The sequence below is a fragment of the Diabrotica virgifera genome, chromosome 4 (assembly GCF_917563875.1).
Source record: "Diabrotica virgifera virgifera chromosome 4, PGI_DIABVI_V3a".
Classification (NCBI taxonomy): Eukaryota; Metazoa; Arthropoda; class Insecta; order Coleoptera; family Chrysomelidae; genus Diabrotica; species Diabrotica virgifera.
In genome coordinates, this window is record NC_065446.1 from 160,171,952 (window position 1) to 160,190,168 (window position 18,217).

The 18,217-nt window shown below is 33.1% G+C and overlaps 1 protein-coding gene across 1 annotated transcript in view; it reads right to left on the reverse strand.

Moving 5' to 3' along the window:
• The window catches only part of LOC114339120 (helicase SKI2W), a 127,876-nt gene that overhangs the window by 86,103 nt on the left and 23,556 nt on the right, over positions 1 to 18,217 (reverse strand). The window contains exons 3-7 of the mRNA XM_028289750.2: positions 16,106 to 16,276; positions 15,728 to 16,048; positions 14,410 to 14,663; positions 8,577 to 8,851; positions 766 to 1,017 (exon numbers count right to left, since the gene is read on the reverse strand). Coding sequence (XP_028145551.2) covers positions 766 to 1,017; positions 8,577 to 8,851; positions 14,410 to 14,663; positions 15,728 to 16,048; positions 16,106 to 16,276 — 1,273 coding nt within the window. The remainder of the gene's footprint in view (positions 1 to 765; positions 1,018 to 8,576; positions 8,852 to 14,409; positions 14,664 to 15,727; positions 16,049 to 16,105; positions 16,277 to 18,217) is intronic.

Consider the following 18,217-nt stretch of genomic DNA (forward strand, 5'->3'; position numbering starts at 1 on the left):
CATTTAACAAGGTAAAAGTGAAGGAAAAAGAGCCCCAGGACGAAGAAAAATATCCTTGCTTGCTAACCTGAGAGCATGGTATAAAAATACCTCAACACAAATATTATGTATGGCAACCAACAAAGTCATCATATCCAGAATGGGGATAAGAAGAAGAATTATTTATATATTTATATAATATAATATATTTTTATAATTATATATTTTATATGGAACATATACTACCAAAGAGTTGTTCCGTCATATTGGATAGTGCGTTTTTGTCAGTGGAACCAAGCCCATCCAATTAACCGTACGTCATATCCCCACTCTTCCATATCACTGTATTTATCCTATGTTTAACCTCAAATTGTGATTTAAAAAAATGTCAGGTGTAGGCGCTAGATGTCGTGTCAGTCATGCATGGAGCGAATAATGTGCTCCGACCATAGACATAATAAAAATAGACTAGGTAGGGTATGGGCCGCTCTATGCATCGAGGTGTAACGCAGATATTGAGGATGTCATTGACCAATATTCACTTTGAGTGGTCTAGCCATCTTTGTCTGTTACGTGCGCGGGATCGTTTGGTTAAATGAGATAGAGAGACCACCGATCGACTGCCCGCGCGTTATGCTATTTTGCTCAGTATGCCTTGTCTATCCTTATTATGTATATGGCTCCGACACGTTTGCAAAGGTCACTGTAAAATATCATGGATGTATCTTAAAACATCGTTTTCAATATTGTAGATCTTAATACTTTTATTTATATTATTATACTTACCTGATCCATCTATTAAATGATAAGGTTATGTGTGCTTTCTCTTTCTGTGTCGTAAGATCCAAACTTGTTAAATTCGTAGCATTATTGTCACATTTTTGTCGCGAAAAAGTAAAGGCCACTACTGGAAGAAGATCGTTCTTTTTAAGATGGGAAATTAATCCCGACCATAAGGTTTTTTCTTGGGCAGGGCTCAATCTTTGATTAAAATTTTTATGAGGATCCACTTTCATGGATTCTTTAGCTTTGATAAATCTAAAATATATAACTTCAAATCATTATAAATTAATTTCATAGTGTAATGAGTACAACATATAATTTTTTTTTATTTTATTAAATAAAAAACGCGTACACGTTTGTAAGTAACATTAGACGAAGAATATTGTTGATATCATCTTAAAAATTTGTTGAACTTTTAATTATTATAAACGACTTTTACCGTGTTTATAGATGAATAAATTTCCCCATATATTTAATTTAGTGGTAAAATGAATATACATATTGTGGTTTGACAAATGGGTTACGTTCCCCCAGTCATCACATCGAAGAAAAAAAATGAATATATATATATATATATATATATATATAATATTGCTCCCATTCTTGTTCTTTAACTAGCCAAACATCCAGATGGCACTGTACATGGAGGAATTGCATTCATAATCTAGTCATCGATAAAACAACACGGATTAAATAAGTCTAAAGAGACTATATACAAGCAACAAGTATTAGCATAGAAGACTGGAACGGTCCCTCTTAACAATAACTGCAATATACAGTCCACCACAACATACCATAGCCAAAAATCAATACCAAGAATTCTTCAACACACTTAAAAACAAGTTTCTAGCAGGCGACGATTATAAAGCAAAACACACATACTGGGGTCCAGAGTAATAACCACGAAAGGTAGACAATTATATATGGCAATGGAAACCAACAACCTTAAATATATATCCACTGGCGAACCCACCTATTAGCCCACAAAGAAAATTCTAGACTTGGTCGATTTCTGTGTGACCAAAGGAATACCACTCGAATTCCAGACAGCAAAATATTGTTTCGATCTTTCATCCTGCCACGCTCCTGTCTTGGTCATGATATCCACAAATGTCATCGAAACAGAACCTCCGCCAAATCTCACTGATAAATGTACCAATTGGATTAAATTCCGTCTATTCTTGATGACAGACTGGATCTAAACATCCCACTAAAATGTGAGGGCGATATTGACGAAGCAGTAGATCAATTAAATAGGATAATTCAGGATGCTGGCTAGCACTCAACACCTATATACACAAAAGCAATCATACAAAAAAGACTTACCCAACGAAATAAAAGAAAAAATCGCAGAAAAACTAAAACTAAGGAAAATATGACAAAGAATCCGCGCACTCCAGGATAAAAATATATTAAACCAAGCTACATCACGATTAAAAACTTTGTTAAACAACAATAAAAACAACGACATAAAACGATATCTACAAAAACTATCTGCCACGGAAACCTCATTAATCGACCTCATATATATTAACCGACCACAACTCTCTCATCTGCCTATCCGGGCCAGTAACGGACGATGGGCTAAAAGTATCAAAGAAAAAGTCACAGTCTTTGCCATATACCTGGAGAAAGTGTTCCAACCACATGCTCAGAACGACAACCCTGATGCAGAAGGTAATATTCAATTGTATTTAGAATATCCATACCAACTAGAAGCACTATTGGAGAAATTCACTGTCAAACAAGTTTTCAACAAAATCCAAACATATCTAAATCCAAAAAGTCCTCAGGTTTCAACTTAATCACTGCAACACTTCTAAAAAAAACTTTCCAAGAAAGAAGTGCAATATTTAACACAGATTTTTAACGCAACCTTAAGAATTGGTTTGTGGAAAGTAGCACAAATGATCTTAATACCCAAACCAAGCAAGTCTGTAGACGAAGTTAACTCCTATAGACCCATATAGACCTATCAGTCTACTTTCAGTAATGTCAAAGGTTTTTGAAAAACTACTACTAGACAGATTACAGCCAATCCTCGTGGAACAGTAGCTAATACCCAATCACCTTTTGGATTTAGACAACATGTTACCACTGAGCAAATTCACCGAATCTGAAATTCCATTAACAAAACCTTAGAAGAGAAGAAATATTGTTATGAAGCCTTTTTGGATGTCTCATGTCTCGTAGGCTTTTGATAAAGTCTGTCACACTGGCTTGCTATAAAAAGACAGGTCCTTCCTCTCAACTACTTTCTAATCCTCAAGTCCTATCTTTCCGTGTAAAAGTAAAGGATCAGTGCACTAACTTATATCCAATTAAATCTGGAGTACCTCAGTATAGTGCCCTTGGACTTGTTCTCTACCTACTCTACACAGCAGATCCTCCAAGTCAAAACATCACCACAGCCCCATGTGCAGACGACACAGCAATCCTTTGCGGAGCTCACTCAAACCCGTACATCGCTTGGCAACTGCTCCACACCAATCTCGATAAAATAAAGATTTGGTTACTGGTGAAATTAAGTTTCACTCGGTATAAAATAATATTCTAAACAAACCGATATTCCGATCCCAGAAGTAATATAATCGGTCTTTAGCCGCTAAAATTTGGGATATTGCCGCCAGTTTGAGAGCAGTTGACTAAAAGTTGTCATATAGGTCAGCCGCATAGTCTCAAACCGCACCATCGCTACAACCGCTAATATTCGCTTCGCTTGTATCGTACCTATTTGGATGTTCGCATCGTATCATTCTTCGAAGAATATTATTGAATCAATTTATATAATATAGTAATTGATAGTAATAAGTGTTAACCAAAAACCGCAGTTAAGAGGCTACAGTAGCGATCAACAGGTAGCAACAAATGCGTCCCAAGATTGCGGCTGTAATTTTGAATATTTTGTCGAGATATTTGGCACACATAATCGTAATATAATAAAGAATGGCGGTACAGAGCCCAAATTGAGAAATATTTTAGTATGTGGAAATTACTATGTAATTAAATACAATATTAAAAAAAAACGAGCCTGTACCGCCATTAAGAAGAACAAAAAAATAAACTTTCTTCAAATAAACTTTTTTATCCCATGCCTAGATTTTGTGTAATCTTGGAACTACTAAAATGTTTTATTTCTAACAAGAAATCGAAAATATTATAACTAATAACTAATTAGGCAACATAGAGAAATTATCACTGTCATTTTGACAAACCTGCGTCAGATTTTCTCTAATCTGTTTTGTCATCTTTATCGATATCTGTTCAGAGCAGTAGTGTGTTAATTTAAGAATTCGTTATTGTTGTTTCTTAGAAAAGTAGTGTTTATTGATAGTTAATTTATTATATTTTTGTTGCTGTTGTATAAGTTGTTGGCCTCTTTGAAATAATAGATTGTTGTTAATTGTGAGTTTTAGTTTATATGTAGGTAGGTAAGTATATTTTACGTAAAAATATTTCGAATTCTAATGCGAGTATATAAAGTTAGAGTGGCTTTGGCGCTCTATGAACTAAATAAAATAAGACGGCTCTTGTTTCGCTTCACAACGAAATGATTATTTATTATTATTTCGTGCAAATACCTATGAACATAAAATTTTCACTCATTTTGGTTTATTTTTATAAATATTTTATTTTAAGAAATAATATATATAGAAAGAAAATAAGAAAATCTACGGTTTCGTTTTGATTAAAATCTGTCTTCCTCCATCCCCCGATAGCACTATTTCTAGGTCTACCTGTTGTCAAGGAGGCTCTAAGGAAGACAGATTTTTACCATTCCGACCGTAGATTGTCGATATAAATTAAAATAATTTATATCGCAGTATGGATAGAACGCCCTCTAACGGGGAATAAGCGAAATAACAAAATTGTTTTCTATTACTTCCATTTAGTGCGCCTATGAGTTAAATTGTCAAAATATTAATCTTAGATAATGTCAAAGATTACCACTGCTGCCAAAGTTTCGCAGACCTTACGAAAAAAGGTATGATACTATCTCCCGAAGTTGTTACCTGTTGATCGCTACTGTTTGCTCTTAAGGGGATAGGCGCAAACTTTCGGCTCTAATGCTGTTTAAATGCATTCATTTTTTCGAAGCCTGAGAAAACTAAGTATTTTTAAAAAATTTAAACGCATAATGAAAGATTACATCACTACCGAGGGTATAAAGTCCCTCAAAAATTTCTATAATGTTTATTCTGATAAGTTACAGGGGTGAAAAAGAAGAGAAACTTGAGTGTGATTTTTAATTTCAAACACCTCATTCAAAAGAAACCTTTTGTTTATTCTAAGGAACTTTCAACTCTCGGTAATGATGTAATCTTTCATTCTGCGTTTAAAGGGCCTAGCCGGGTAAGACGATGAAAAATGCCCCCACCTCGATTCAAATTCCATATAGGTCACCGTTTAGCACATATAGAGAAACTCACTTTCTGAAATGTTTAGCGCCCTAGGTGGTCAAGTGACCTACCTAGAGTCTTCTTCTTCTTCTTCCTACTTTGTAAATAGGCTCAATGCCTGTTTTACTTCAGTTTTTAGCCTCAATTGACATTGTCTGACCATCTTTTCCTCGGTCGTCCCAATAATCTGCTTCCATTTGGCGATTTGTCTCTTGCTATTCGTACTACTCTATTTTCTGTCATTCTTTCTATGTGTTTATTCCATTGTATCTTTCTTCTTTTGGTCCGCATGTTTATTTCTTCTATTCCACATCTCGCTCGTATTTAGTCACTTCTTACTCTGTCACTTAGAGTCTAATTAGTCTTTTTATGTTTTTATCTCACCCGCATCGACAGCTAGCGAAAAACTTTAAACAAAAAAGTTGAAAGTTTAAAAAAGGTCTGTTCGAATTTTTTTTTTTTCATTTTTGGCGGTAAATTTAAATTTTAGGACAATTTTTTAAAGACATTTGTTCTCACGAAAAGAATTATAACGTGTATTTTTGCATAGTGTTTCACAGTGAATTTTTTCATAATTTTAAATTGGTGAAACGTACTTTTAAATATAAAAAACCGTATTTTTTCGCGTTTTGATATGTTTGTACAGGGTGTTTAAAAAAAGGTAACACCGTCACTAGGATAGGTACTTAAAAAATTTAAAAATAATAGGGGTTTGCTTAATAAACAGTTTTTGTAATGCCATCCATTTTCAAGATACAGGGCGTTAAAGACAACAAAATTTTACACATTTTTTAAGATTTTGTCAAAACTACTGGCAGCATTGTAATAAAATTTGGCAGGTTTTAAGAGGCAGTTATTATGCATTTTTTGACATACAATTAAGAATTTTATATTTATCATTGGCGCGCATACGGGTAATGGTCTGAACTTTTTAAAGAAAAGAAGATAGTACGCCACTGATATATTTCAAATTGACAATCATTTTTGAATTCCTCGTTCAGTTTGTGACAAAAAATCTATCTTCCCTTTTTTTCATACGACGCGCCGTTTTCATGCAAAAAATAAAATATCTTAACGCTTCCAAAGTATTGGAATTAAGTTTTTATATGGGTGTACGAGTTATGAGTATAATAATAATGTAGGTAGATGTAAATACATATAAGTTCGAATACTTTGTACATACATAGAAGTTCGAATACTTTGTAAGGGTTAAGATGATTTATTTCTTGCATAAAAATGGCGCGTCGTATGAAAAAATAAGAAGATAGATTTTTTGTCACAAATTGAACGAGGAATTCAAAAATGATTGTTAATTTGAAATATGTCAGTGGCGTACCATCTTTTTTTATTTAAAAAGTTCAGATTATTACCCGTATGCGCGCCAGCCAAATTTTATTACAATGTCGCCAGTAGTTTCGGCAAAATCGTAAAAAATGTGTAAAATTTTGTTGTCTTCAACAAAATCTTGAAAATGGATGGCATTACAAAAACTTTTTATTAAGCAAACCCCAAATTATTTTCATTTTTTACCTATTCTAGTCACGGGGCTACCTTTTTTTAAACATCCTGTATAAAATTATATTAAAAGCGAAAAAAAAAGCGAAAAAATGCGTTTTTTATTTTTAAAAGTACATTTCACCAATTTTAAAAATCTGAAAAAATTCAGGGCGAAACATTATGCAGAAATACACGTTACAAATTTTTTTCGTGAGGACGAATGTCTTAGTAGCCTAATTAGGCTCTAGATGGGTCACGTGACCAGGTGGGTCACGTGACCACCAAGGGGGTTAAAAATTTCAGAAGGTGAGTTTCTTTATATGTACTAAACGATGACCTATATAGAATTCGAATAGAGTTGGGGGCATTTTTCATCATCTTACCCGGCTAGGCATTTTTTCAAAAATATTTATTACCTTTTCCAGGATTCGAAAAAAATGAACACCATGTCCGTGGCGTGGTGATATTTTCCAAATCGAACATTCGCTATCTTGAAATGTAATGGTGAGAATCAGTGAAGTGCAGTGATATCTCAAAAACACAGTGTTTCCGGATATTACCGCCTTTTCATATCCATTATTTTGTCCTAGAATAAGATTTGTTGTGTTTAACCTGTTTTTCATTCCAGCCTATGGCTGCTCGTCATTAAGTCTTCTTTACGCCCTTTTCACAACAGTTACAAACAGTTAAAGTAAACGAAAGCAAGTCAGTACAGATAACGTTCACTAATGGAAAAGGTACATGCCCAACCGTCTCATTAAATAACCAAGTACCTACTACAACAAAAGGATTATGTAAAATACCTAGGTATTCACTTGGACCGCAGATTAACGTGGAAGAAACACATATTCACGAAAAGAAAACAGTTGGATCTTAAACTAAGTAAAATGTACTGGCTAATAGGAAAAAGGTCACAACTGAATTTGTACAATCCAATTCTAGTATACAAGTTAGTGATAAAGCCAATATGGAGCTATGGAACCTGGTAGACACTAGATACCTCCGAGATCATCGCTGACATGAAATTCGTGCTCAGCGACTCCCAAAACAACTGACTAATGCTTACTGACTGATTTTGAATGATTATAACATAAAACTCCAGGCGACGAGTTCGACCCTGTGCATCAAGTACTTCGGAGACCATCGCCGTCATGAAATTCGTGCTCAGCGACCACTAAAACCCCCCGAGTAATGATTATTGACTGATTTTGATTATAACTTAAAACTCCAGGCGACGAGTTCCACCATAGGCATCAGATACCTCCGAGATCATCACCGACATGAAATTCGTACCGAGTAATACTTATTGACTGATTTTGAATGATTATAATATAAAACTCCAGGCAACGAGTTCCACCTTGGGCACCAGGTACCTCGGAGACCATCGTCGTCATGAAGTTCGTACTCAGCGATCCCCAAAACACCCGATTAATGGTTATCGACTGACTTTAAATGATTATAACATAAAACTCTAAGCGACGAGTTCCACCCTGGGCACCAGGTACCTTGGAGACCATCGCCGATATGAAATTCGTGTTCAAAGACCTCCAAAACCCCCGAATATAAAAATTGACCTCATTTCCGTCAGTATTTCCTGAGTTCTAAATTTTTCATTTTCCATCTCTTCAAAACGGAATTTGAATGCATTTTTCTTATGGAAATTTTCATCTCCCGGAGATCAATTTAGTTCACACACTTTCCTGAATCGAATGCAAAAAGTTGCATGACGATTCATCTTACTGCACAAAATTCCTAGGTTCTGGAATTTTTAGTGCTTCGTTGCTTCGCCTAATACGTTTTATAACATTTTTTGACATGCATTTAGTGATTTCAGTGAATATGGGTCTAAATATACCTAGCGAAACGGTGATTCTTATCTGTTTTAAAAACTAATTCAATAAGGGAACTTTTGCTTACCCGTTTAACATCCACTTATCAGCGTTTAAAATCATAAACCTATTGTCACGTGTACTTCCACCTTTACCCGTATAAAGAAAGTGCTTTAAGGGCACTGGTCTTTGATGTGTCGACACTACATAAACTTTTCTTTGATGGGTTCTGCCTAACCAATCCGCAAATTCGATTGTATTCGGTACTGTGGCGCTAAGCAAGACCACACATACTTGTGCCGGAAGCATTATAAGAACTTGTTCCCATACGTGTCCTCGTTCTCTGTCGTTTATGTAATGCACCTAAACATTCAATTAAATTTAATAAATAAAAATCTCAATTTATAAATAATAAACAGCTCTTTTCTTAACCTTCAAACTCCCCATTTCTGGTCTCCTAGAGACCACAAATTCTATACGGTGAAACATAATCCGTTAATAAACTGAGAACAAAGAACATCGACACACGAGATATACTCGTAAGAATAATAAATAATCTGTATTATGATCAAGATGCTGTCATAAGAATAAATAATTTAAACATTAATAAAATAAAAATCAAAAGAGGTGTTAGACAGGGCTGTGTCTTGTCGCCATCACTGTTTAATACATATTCAGAGGAAATATTCAAAAGAGCATTAGAAGATGAAGTAGCAGGCATAAAAATAAATGGCCTACCCATATGTGAGATTTTACACTCGCGATCACAAAAATCGGGTCACTCGATGAATTATACACGTTTGAGGTCTCGAATTTCCTAAACCTGTTGTCCGATTTGAGTGATTTTTTTAGTATGATATAGCCTTACTATTTAAGAATATCAACGTAACAATATTGTTGCTAGACAGGTAAATGTCATTTTATACCGGGTGTAACAATCATACTGTGTTTTTTCCTTAAAGTTCGGAACACTCTGGAATATTATAGCATAGATAAAATATTGAAAACTCAATTGTAGCCTTAGGCTTCCTTAACATTTACTTTTTTGATTCATTTGCTTATGTTGTATAATAAAAAAGTTAGGTACTTTAACAACTAGCCATGTTCTTGATCAATTAAGGGTGTTTCTAAATAAGTGCCACAAACTTTAAGGGGTAATTCTGTATGAAAAAATAATGACCGTTTGCTTTATAAAGATATGCCCGCAAATGCTTCATTTCCGAGATACGGGATGTTGAATTTTTTCTTACACACTGACGATTTATTTGTTGCTGTAAAACCGGTTGAGATATATGCAAATTAATGAAATTTGGTAGGTTTTAAGAGGTAGTTATTGTTCATTTTTTGACATACAAATAAGAATTTTATATTAACCATTGGCGTGCATACGGGATGTATCTAAAATGTTTATATCCGTATGCACGCTAATGGTACCAAATTCCATTTGCATATCTCAACCGGTTTTAGAGCAACAAATAAATCGTCAGTTTGTAAGAAAAAACTCAACATCCCGTTTCTCGGAAACGAAGCATTTGCGGGCATATCTTTATAAAGCAAACCTTCATTATTTTTTCATGCAGAATTACTCCTTAAAGTTCGTCGCACTTATTTAAAAACACCGTTAATTGATGAATCAAATGAATCAAAAAAGTAAATGTTAAGGACGCCTGAGGCTACAATTGAGTTTTAATTTCAATATTTTATATATGCTATAATATTCCACAGTGTTCCGAACTTTAAGGAAAAATCACAGTATGATTGTTACACCCGGTATAAAATGACATTTACCTGTCTAGCAACAATATTGTTACGTTGATATTCTTAAATAATAAGGCTATATCATACTAAAAAAATCACTCAAATCGGACAACAGGTTTAGGAAATTCGAGACCACAAACGTGTATAATTCATCGAGTGACCCGATTTATATATGCTGATGACACAATACTAATAGCAGAAAATATTACAGATCTACAAAGAATTTTGGATAAGGTTGTTGCAACGAGTAAAGAATTTGGTCTGTCACTAAACATAAAGTAAACAAAATCCATGGTTATATCAAAGAAAAATATTAGAAACATCAATCTACACGTAAATAAAAGACGATAGAACGAGTTAAGAATTATAACTATTTAGGGACAAACATTAATGAACGATTATACCAAAGAAATCAGAATTAGAATAGAAAATGCTAGAAGTGCATTCAATAATATGAAACAAATATTATATAGTAGAGACCTCAGCCTTAATCTAAGAAAACGAGTAGTAAAGTGTTATGTATTTTCTGTTCTTTTGTATGGTGTGGAGACATGGACTCTTAATAAACAATGTCTCAATCGATTGGAAGTATTTGAAATGTGGACATATCGAAGAATGCTGTGAAGCTCCTGGACAGACAGAATAACCAATGAAGAAGTACTAAGAAGAATAGAGAACAGCAGGAAGATACTGGATTCCATCAAAATAAGAAAACTGCAATACTTGGGTCATATAACACGTGGTGACAGATATAGACTCCTAAAATTAATAATGCAGGGAAAGATTCCAGAAAGACCAGAAGAAAAATGTCCTGGCTGAGAAATCTCAGAGAATGGTTTGGATGCAGCTCAACTGAACTCTTTCGGGCTGTAGTGTTAAAAGTTAGAATAGCAATGATGATTGCCAACCTTCCTCGCGGAGATGGCACGTAAATAAGAAGAGACCCATTTGCAGTTGTTGGCACCACTGCTTTCAGTTATGTGTTAAATGTCACATATCTTAGATTATTTCAGTATGCTAGTGGTACGAAATGAGTGTGGATCCAAAGAATTGCGTGAGATACTTAGGAGGCCAAACTTGAGGACTATCATTCTTTGTGCAATTGATTGTCCTCTAACTCTAAGTCAATACGGCGGTTAGGCTAAAACGGAAATCCGTCAGAATACGCATCAAAGTGGCAGTATCAATGTTTGTTATATGAAATTCGATATTTTTAAGAAATTCCAGAAGCCGCTTTAAATATAAGATATTTTGACATCCCATTAATCATTGTAAATCAGTCGATGGATATTACAGTTAAAATACTTAAACGATAAAGATGAGAAATTAAATATTTTTTTCTACTTTTAAGGGGAAAAAGCAAGTTCATTGGTGGAACAGAATTCAAAATTATTTTGCACATCATATTTGATGTGCAAAAATTATAATGGAGAAGGAAGACCAAAACAGCATCGTAGTATACGGACCAGAAAATAACAAGCTTCAAACAACAAAGGAAATCTTTTATGACGAATTACAACAATTAGTAGAGGGAGGATAATAATACCGGAGGATTTTAACGCTCGAATAGACAACCAAGTAATACCCGGAATTAAGTAAAAATATAATGAGAATGTAAAAAACGAAAATGGAGAACTAATGATAAACTTTTGCACGAATAACGAACTTAGAATAAACAACACATTTTTTGATCACAAAGACCAATACAAATATTCATTCAATAAGACCCGTGGATAAAGATCTATGATAGATTATATTGTAACCAACAGAGATATACATCCATCAAATTTAATCGACGTAACATACATCAACTCAGCAGATTTAGGTAGCGACCATAGCCTAGTATTATGTAAAATAGGAATCATTATGAAATACTTCACACTCAAGAGAACAGCACCAACACAAACAAAAATCAGAGTCGAAGGACTAAATACGGTATCCCCTATCCACAGAATACAGAAAAATAATATCAGAGAAGATTGCTGAGAATGAAATATTAGAAAATGATAACATCAGCAAAGCTGACAAAAACTCAAAGATAACATAATTAACGCAGCAATAGAATCACTTGAAGAGAGGAAAGTAACGAACACTAACATATCAAAAAAGAAAACCCCATGGTTTAGATAGGAAGTTAAGATAAAATGTGAAGAAAAGAAGAAAGCCTTTTTACAACACAGAACAAAACAAATACAACAGGCATACAACCGCTACAAACGAATAAAAAGGGAACACTGGCAGAGTTTCTCAAACCAGATAGAACACGACTACTACGGAACACAAAAAGAAGTATGAAGAGTGATCAGAGGACAAAGAAAAGAGATAAACGAATTTAAAAAAACGAAACACATTCAGAAGGAAATATGGGCAGACTACTTCCGATCTCTATTTACTAAAGGCGACGATAATGAACCACCAACACCTGAAGTTGTGTCAAACGAAGAAATAAACATCGAGGAGGGAAAGGTAAAGGAAGCAATAAGAAAATTAAAATATAGAAAATCTCAAGGAGAGGAGAGAATATCGAACGAACTCCTAAAGTATGGAGGACAAGATCTGACTAAGCAACTATTAAAACGAATAAAAAAATAATAGAACAAAACAGAATACCACAAGAATGGATATCAAGCATGATAATACCTCTCTTCAAAAACGGAAACAAATTGGGCCAGGAGAATTACAGAGGAATTAACTTATTAAACACAACATTAAAATTAACAACCAAAGTGATAACAAACAAACTGGATGAAATTATAACATTAGCAGAAGAACAAGGTTTTAGGTCTGGACGATCATGCAACGACACTATATTTATAATGAGGCAAGTTCAAGAGAAAGCATTAGAATACAACAAACGGGCATATTTATTTTTCATGGACCTTAAAAAAGCATTTGACAGGGTCAAATTAAAGGACGTTATCCATTTGTTATACTCAAGAGAGGTACCTCTAGGAATAATTAAAACGATCGAAAATATCTACCAGAACAACACAATAAAAGTAAAAGTAGAGGATGAACTAACTGACCCAATTTATTGGATCAGTTAGTTGGAACAACTTTATTGTCCAACCTTATCATGGATGAAATAATAAAAAGAGTAAGAACTAAAAAATGATACCAAATGGGGCAATGGGCATGTGCAAATTGGAGAAAAACAACTTAAAATGATCTGCTATGCAGACGATGCGATGCAATACTTATCTCTCAAAGTATAGATGATTTACAACGTATGCTGCAATAATTTAATATAACCGCCAGAAATTTTAACACGTTAATTTCTCTAAAATAGACAAAATGAATGGTTATAACAGCGAATCCAATAAGATGTACATTTGACCTAGAGGATCAGATAATGGAACAAGTAATGGAGTTTAAATGTAAAGACATCACACTATCTAGCTACGGAAACTCGAAAGAGAAGTGGAAGAACAAGTGAATAGAACAAACAGAGTCGCAGGTTGCCTGAATGACAACATGGAGAAATAAAAATATCGAAAAAGAAATGAAAAGCAGAATTTATAGAACAGTCATCAGATCAATAATGACATACTCGGCAGAAACACGACTTGACACAGAGAGGACAAAAATATTGCTCGAAACAGCGGAAATGAAAACTCTTCAAAAAATCGATGATAAGACACTGGGACAGAACTAGAAGTACAAATACAGTCGGAAAAATGAAAGAATACCCATGAAAGATCACATCAATCACTTATTTTGTATTTGCTGTCTTTTTCTATAACAAACGTTTGTTATTTATAGAAAATGACAGCAAATACAAAATAAGTGATTGATGTGATCGTTCATGGGTATTCTTTCATTTTTCCGACTGTATACGACGGAAATGCAAGGTGGAGAACATTAATAAGTGGCTAAGAAACAGAAGAGTAGATCGAAATGATCACATAAGCCGAATAACAACAAATAGAGTAGTAAGGACGAGAGACGGTTCCCCAATAGGAATACGATCAGTGGGAAGACCACGAAAACGATAGAACAACTAACACCTTACTGGAGGCACATTGAAAAAACAGACAGTCATGTATATACAAAAAGAAGAAGAAGAAGACATTCAGAATTAAGTTACCTCTACGAGAAGCATAAAATTAAATAAGCGCTTTCACAAGCTTTAACTAATTTTAAAAGCAAAAACGATACAATACCTCATCAAAAATAACATATTCCAAGTCCCTAGTAATATCACTTCCACAGTAGAGCATAGATCGTAAAATTTCAGTTGTCATAATAAGACAAGATGCTTTTTGGTTAATTTGAAAATCTCCAGTAATAAGTCCAACATCATTAAACTTTTCCTTAAAGTCTCTGTATTTCTGATTAGAAAGTGCTTTAATGGGTGAAGTGTAGATTGACTTCGTCATGTGCTTTTGAGAAAGAGCTATAGCATATTCTGCTACAACTGCAAAAAAAGTAAATATTTAAATTAGATTAGGTTAAGTTAGGTTAGGATCTACATGATATAGTTCGTTGAGGTTCAGGTTATTGAGATCAAGCTATTAAGGAGCTTTTAACAAATATAAAAATATACAGTATTTTTCGTTAAAAATAAAGCTGTACATTTACATTTATGTTTAAACAGTGCAAATTTATATACAATAAAAAAATATGAAAAAAATTTTTTTAAGAAACGCTTTTCTTTAGTTACGAGTGACTAAAATTAAGAATATAAAAAAATCAACCAAAAAGCAAAAAATAAAAAAAATTGAAAAAATCTAACACATTAGTTAAAGAAAAGCGTGGCGCGTCTTCATCGAATTAAATGGTTTTCGCCCCACGCTTTTCTTTAACGAATGTGTTAGATTTTTTCATTTTTTTTTATTTTTTGCTTTTTGGTTGATTTTTTTTATATTTTTAATTTTAGTCACTCGTAACTAAAGAAAAGCGTTTCTTAAAATTTTTTTTTCATGTTTTTTTATTTTTTACTTTTTAGTCTTACACTTTTCAAACATTAAAATATATTATCATGATTATTAAAATATGTATAAAACGTATGATGCACTAACATGAAAAGTAGTCGGAATCGGCAAAAAATTTGAAACTTTATTCGTATTGTATAGTTCATATAATTAGCTACAATCTGTAAAAGTTTCAAGTTTTTTACATTGTAAAAAACAAGAGAATTTAAGCATTTTCCATTAAAATCGTTTTTTATTATTTAAACAATTAATAAACATAAAAAAAAATTTATTGACTATTCGTGTATTGTTCCCACGAATGCAAATGTCTGCAAATTTTCATTCATTTGAGTCAAATTAACGTCGAAAGATTTGACGCAAACTATTGAACTAAATAGAAGCGTTTAAAAATCGACCGATGTCAGCGTTTTTATAATTTTTTAAAACAAGGATCAAAATAATTTTATTTCGTTAGTGAGTTCTACCCTGTATATATTTAAAACACTTACAAAAACTAATAAGATGTGTTCTAATTTAAAGACATAATATAATTGCCAATATTATTTACCTGTTTTTCCCGCGGAAGTGTGAGCTGCTACAAATACATGATTATGCTGTTCCAGCTGCAAAATTGCTAGCTTCTGAAATGTGTCCAACTCGAAAGGATATTCAATAGCCATTTCTGGTATCCTTTCCTTAAAATCAGTTACAGGTTTGGATGTATCAAGTAAAATTGCCCATTCACTACCATGTGTATATAAGTTTTTTGGAACAGTTTTACTTATAATTAATACTGGGGTCTCTTTAGACAGAATTTCTTCTTCTTCTGGTAATAATTCCTCAACTGTCTTAGAATTTGATTCAACGGCGTATTCAGATTCAAATGCTCCTACCAAAATAATTTTGATATTAATTAGTTTTCTAAAAGAAATTCAAAATTAATTACCCAATAGTTCTTCTTCTTTTAGAACAGTTTTAAGTAAATTAACTACATTTGGTGAATCATTTTTGATTTCTTGAATTTCATCTAACGTTTCATCTTCAGTACGTAAGGTCCTATTATCTTTACCGAATGTAAGCCCTCTGTCAAATCCAGGTGGTACAGTAAGTAATGGTTCTAAAAATATAAATAACTTTATAATAACATTACAGTACCACAAAACTATTAATTTTTCAATCATTTTACCAGATGAGGCAACAATAGGGCTTTTCATTCACAGTCATTTGTTTCGAGCTTCTGTCATATGTCGTATAATCCGTGCATATTAATATTATACACAGATTATACAACATATGACAGAAGCTCGAAACAAATGACAATCGATGAAAAGCCCTATATATACAGCAGAAATGTTTGCAATAAGTGAATCTCTGAAATATACAGGGTGTCCCGAAAAGATTGGTTATGAATCATACCACACATTCTGGGGTCAAAAATAGTTCGATTGAACCTAACTTACCTTAGTACAAATGTGCTCATAAAAAAGTTACAGCCCTTTGAAGTTACAAAATGAAAATCGATTTTTTTTTAATAAATCGAAAACTATTAGAGATTCTTTATTGAAAATGGACATGGGGCATTCTTATGGCAGGAACATCTCAAAACAAAATTATAGTGAAATTTGTCCACCCCATAAAAATTTTATGGGGGTTTTGTTCCCTTAAACCCCCCCAAACGTTTGTGTACGTTCCAATTAATTCATTATTGTGGTACCATTAGTTAAACACAACGTTTCTAAAACTTTTTGCCTCTTAGTATTTTTCAGATAAGCCAGTTTTTATCGGAATACGGCTTGTTTTTTAATATGTTTACATTAAAATTTTATGGGAGTTTTGTTCCTTTAAACCCCCCAAATGTTTGTGTACGTTCCAACTAAACTATTATTGTGGTACCATTAGGTAAACACAGTGTTTTTAAAACTTTTTTGCCTCCTAGTCTTTTTTTGATAAGTCACCTTTTATCGAGATGTGGCTGCTTTTTCAAAATATACCTAATAACGTAAATTATAAATCGTACTTAATCATATACAAATATGTGGTGGATTCGACAAATATTCAAAATATCTCGATAAACACTGGCTTATCGAAAAAATACCAAGAGGTAAAAAGTATTAAAAATATTGTGTTTGCCTAATACTGCAACAATAATAATTTAATTGGAACGTACACAAAAATTTGGGGGGAAGGGAACAAAACCCCCATAAAATGTTTATGGGATGTACAAATTTCACTTTAATTTTTTTTAAGATGTTGCTACTATAAGAATGCCACATGTCCATTTTCAATAAAAAATCTCTAAGAGTTTTCGATATATGAAAAAAAATCGATTTTCAGTTTGTAAATTCAAAGGGCTGTAACTTTTTTTGTGTGCACTATTGTATATAGGTAAGTGAGGTTCAATCAACCTATTTTTGACCCCAGAATCTATGGTATAATTTATGATCAATCTTTTCGGGACATCCTGTATACTTAATGTTGTTCTGAAGCTATTTTCTTGTGGCATTTTTATAATCAAGTATATTCATATATTATCAAAATTCATATCAGAAACAAAGAAATATACATTTAAATACATTTAATATTCTTTTAGAACAAAATAGTATACATACTTTTGATAACCTAAATAGAAATAATGACATATTAGCGACAGTTGTCAATCTATCAAATAGACATTTAAATGCAACGGAGAATTTGGTATTGTCAAAAGGTTTAAACTATGCTGTCACTCATCCATCTATTCCAAAATTAGACATAATTAGCGCAGTGGAAAAAATATCCCAGTGTTTACCAACTCATGAAAAAGAACAATATAGGGTACTATGCAAACTTGAATTGAAAAAATCTAATAAAATTGAACAGAACATCAGCAAAGAGGAAATGAAAGCTTTAAAAACTTTAAAAAATGATGACTCCATAACAATCCTACCAGCGGATAAAGGAAATGCAACTGTAATAATGGATAAAGTACAATATGAGGACAAAATTACAGATCTAATTACAAATGGACCTTATACCAAATTAACGAAGGATCCAACGAAGACACTGGAAAACAAAATCT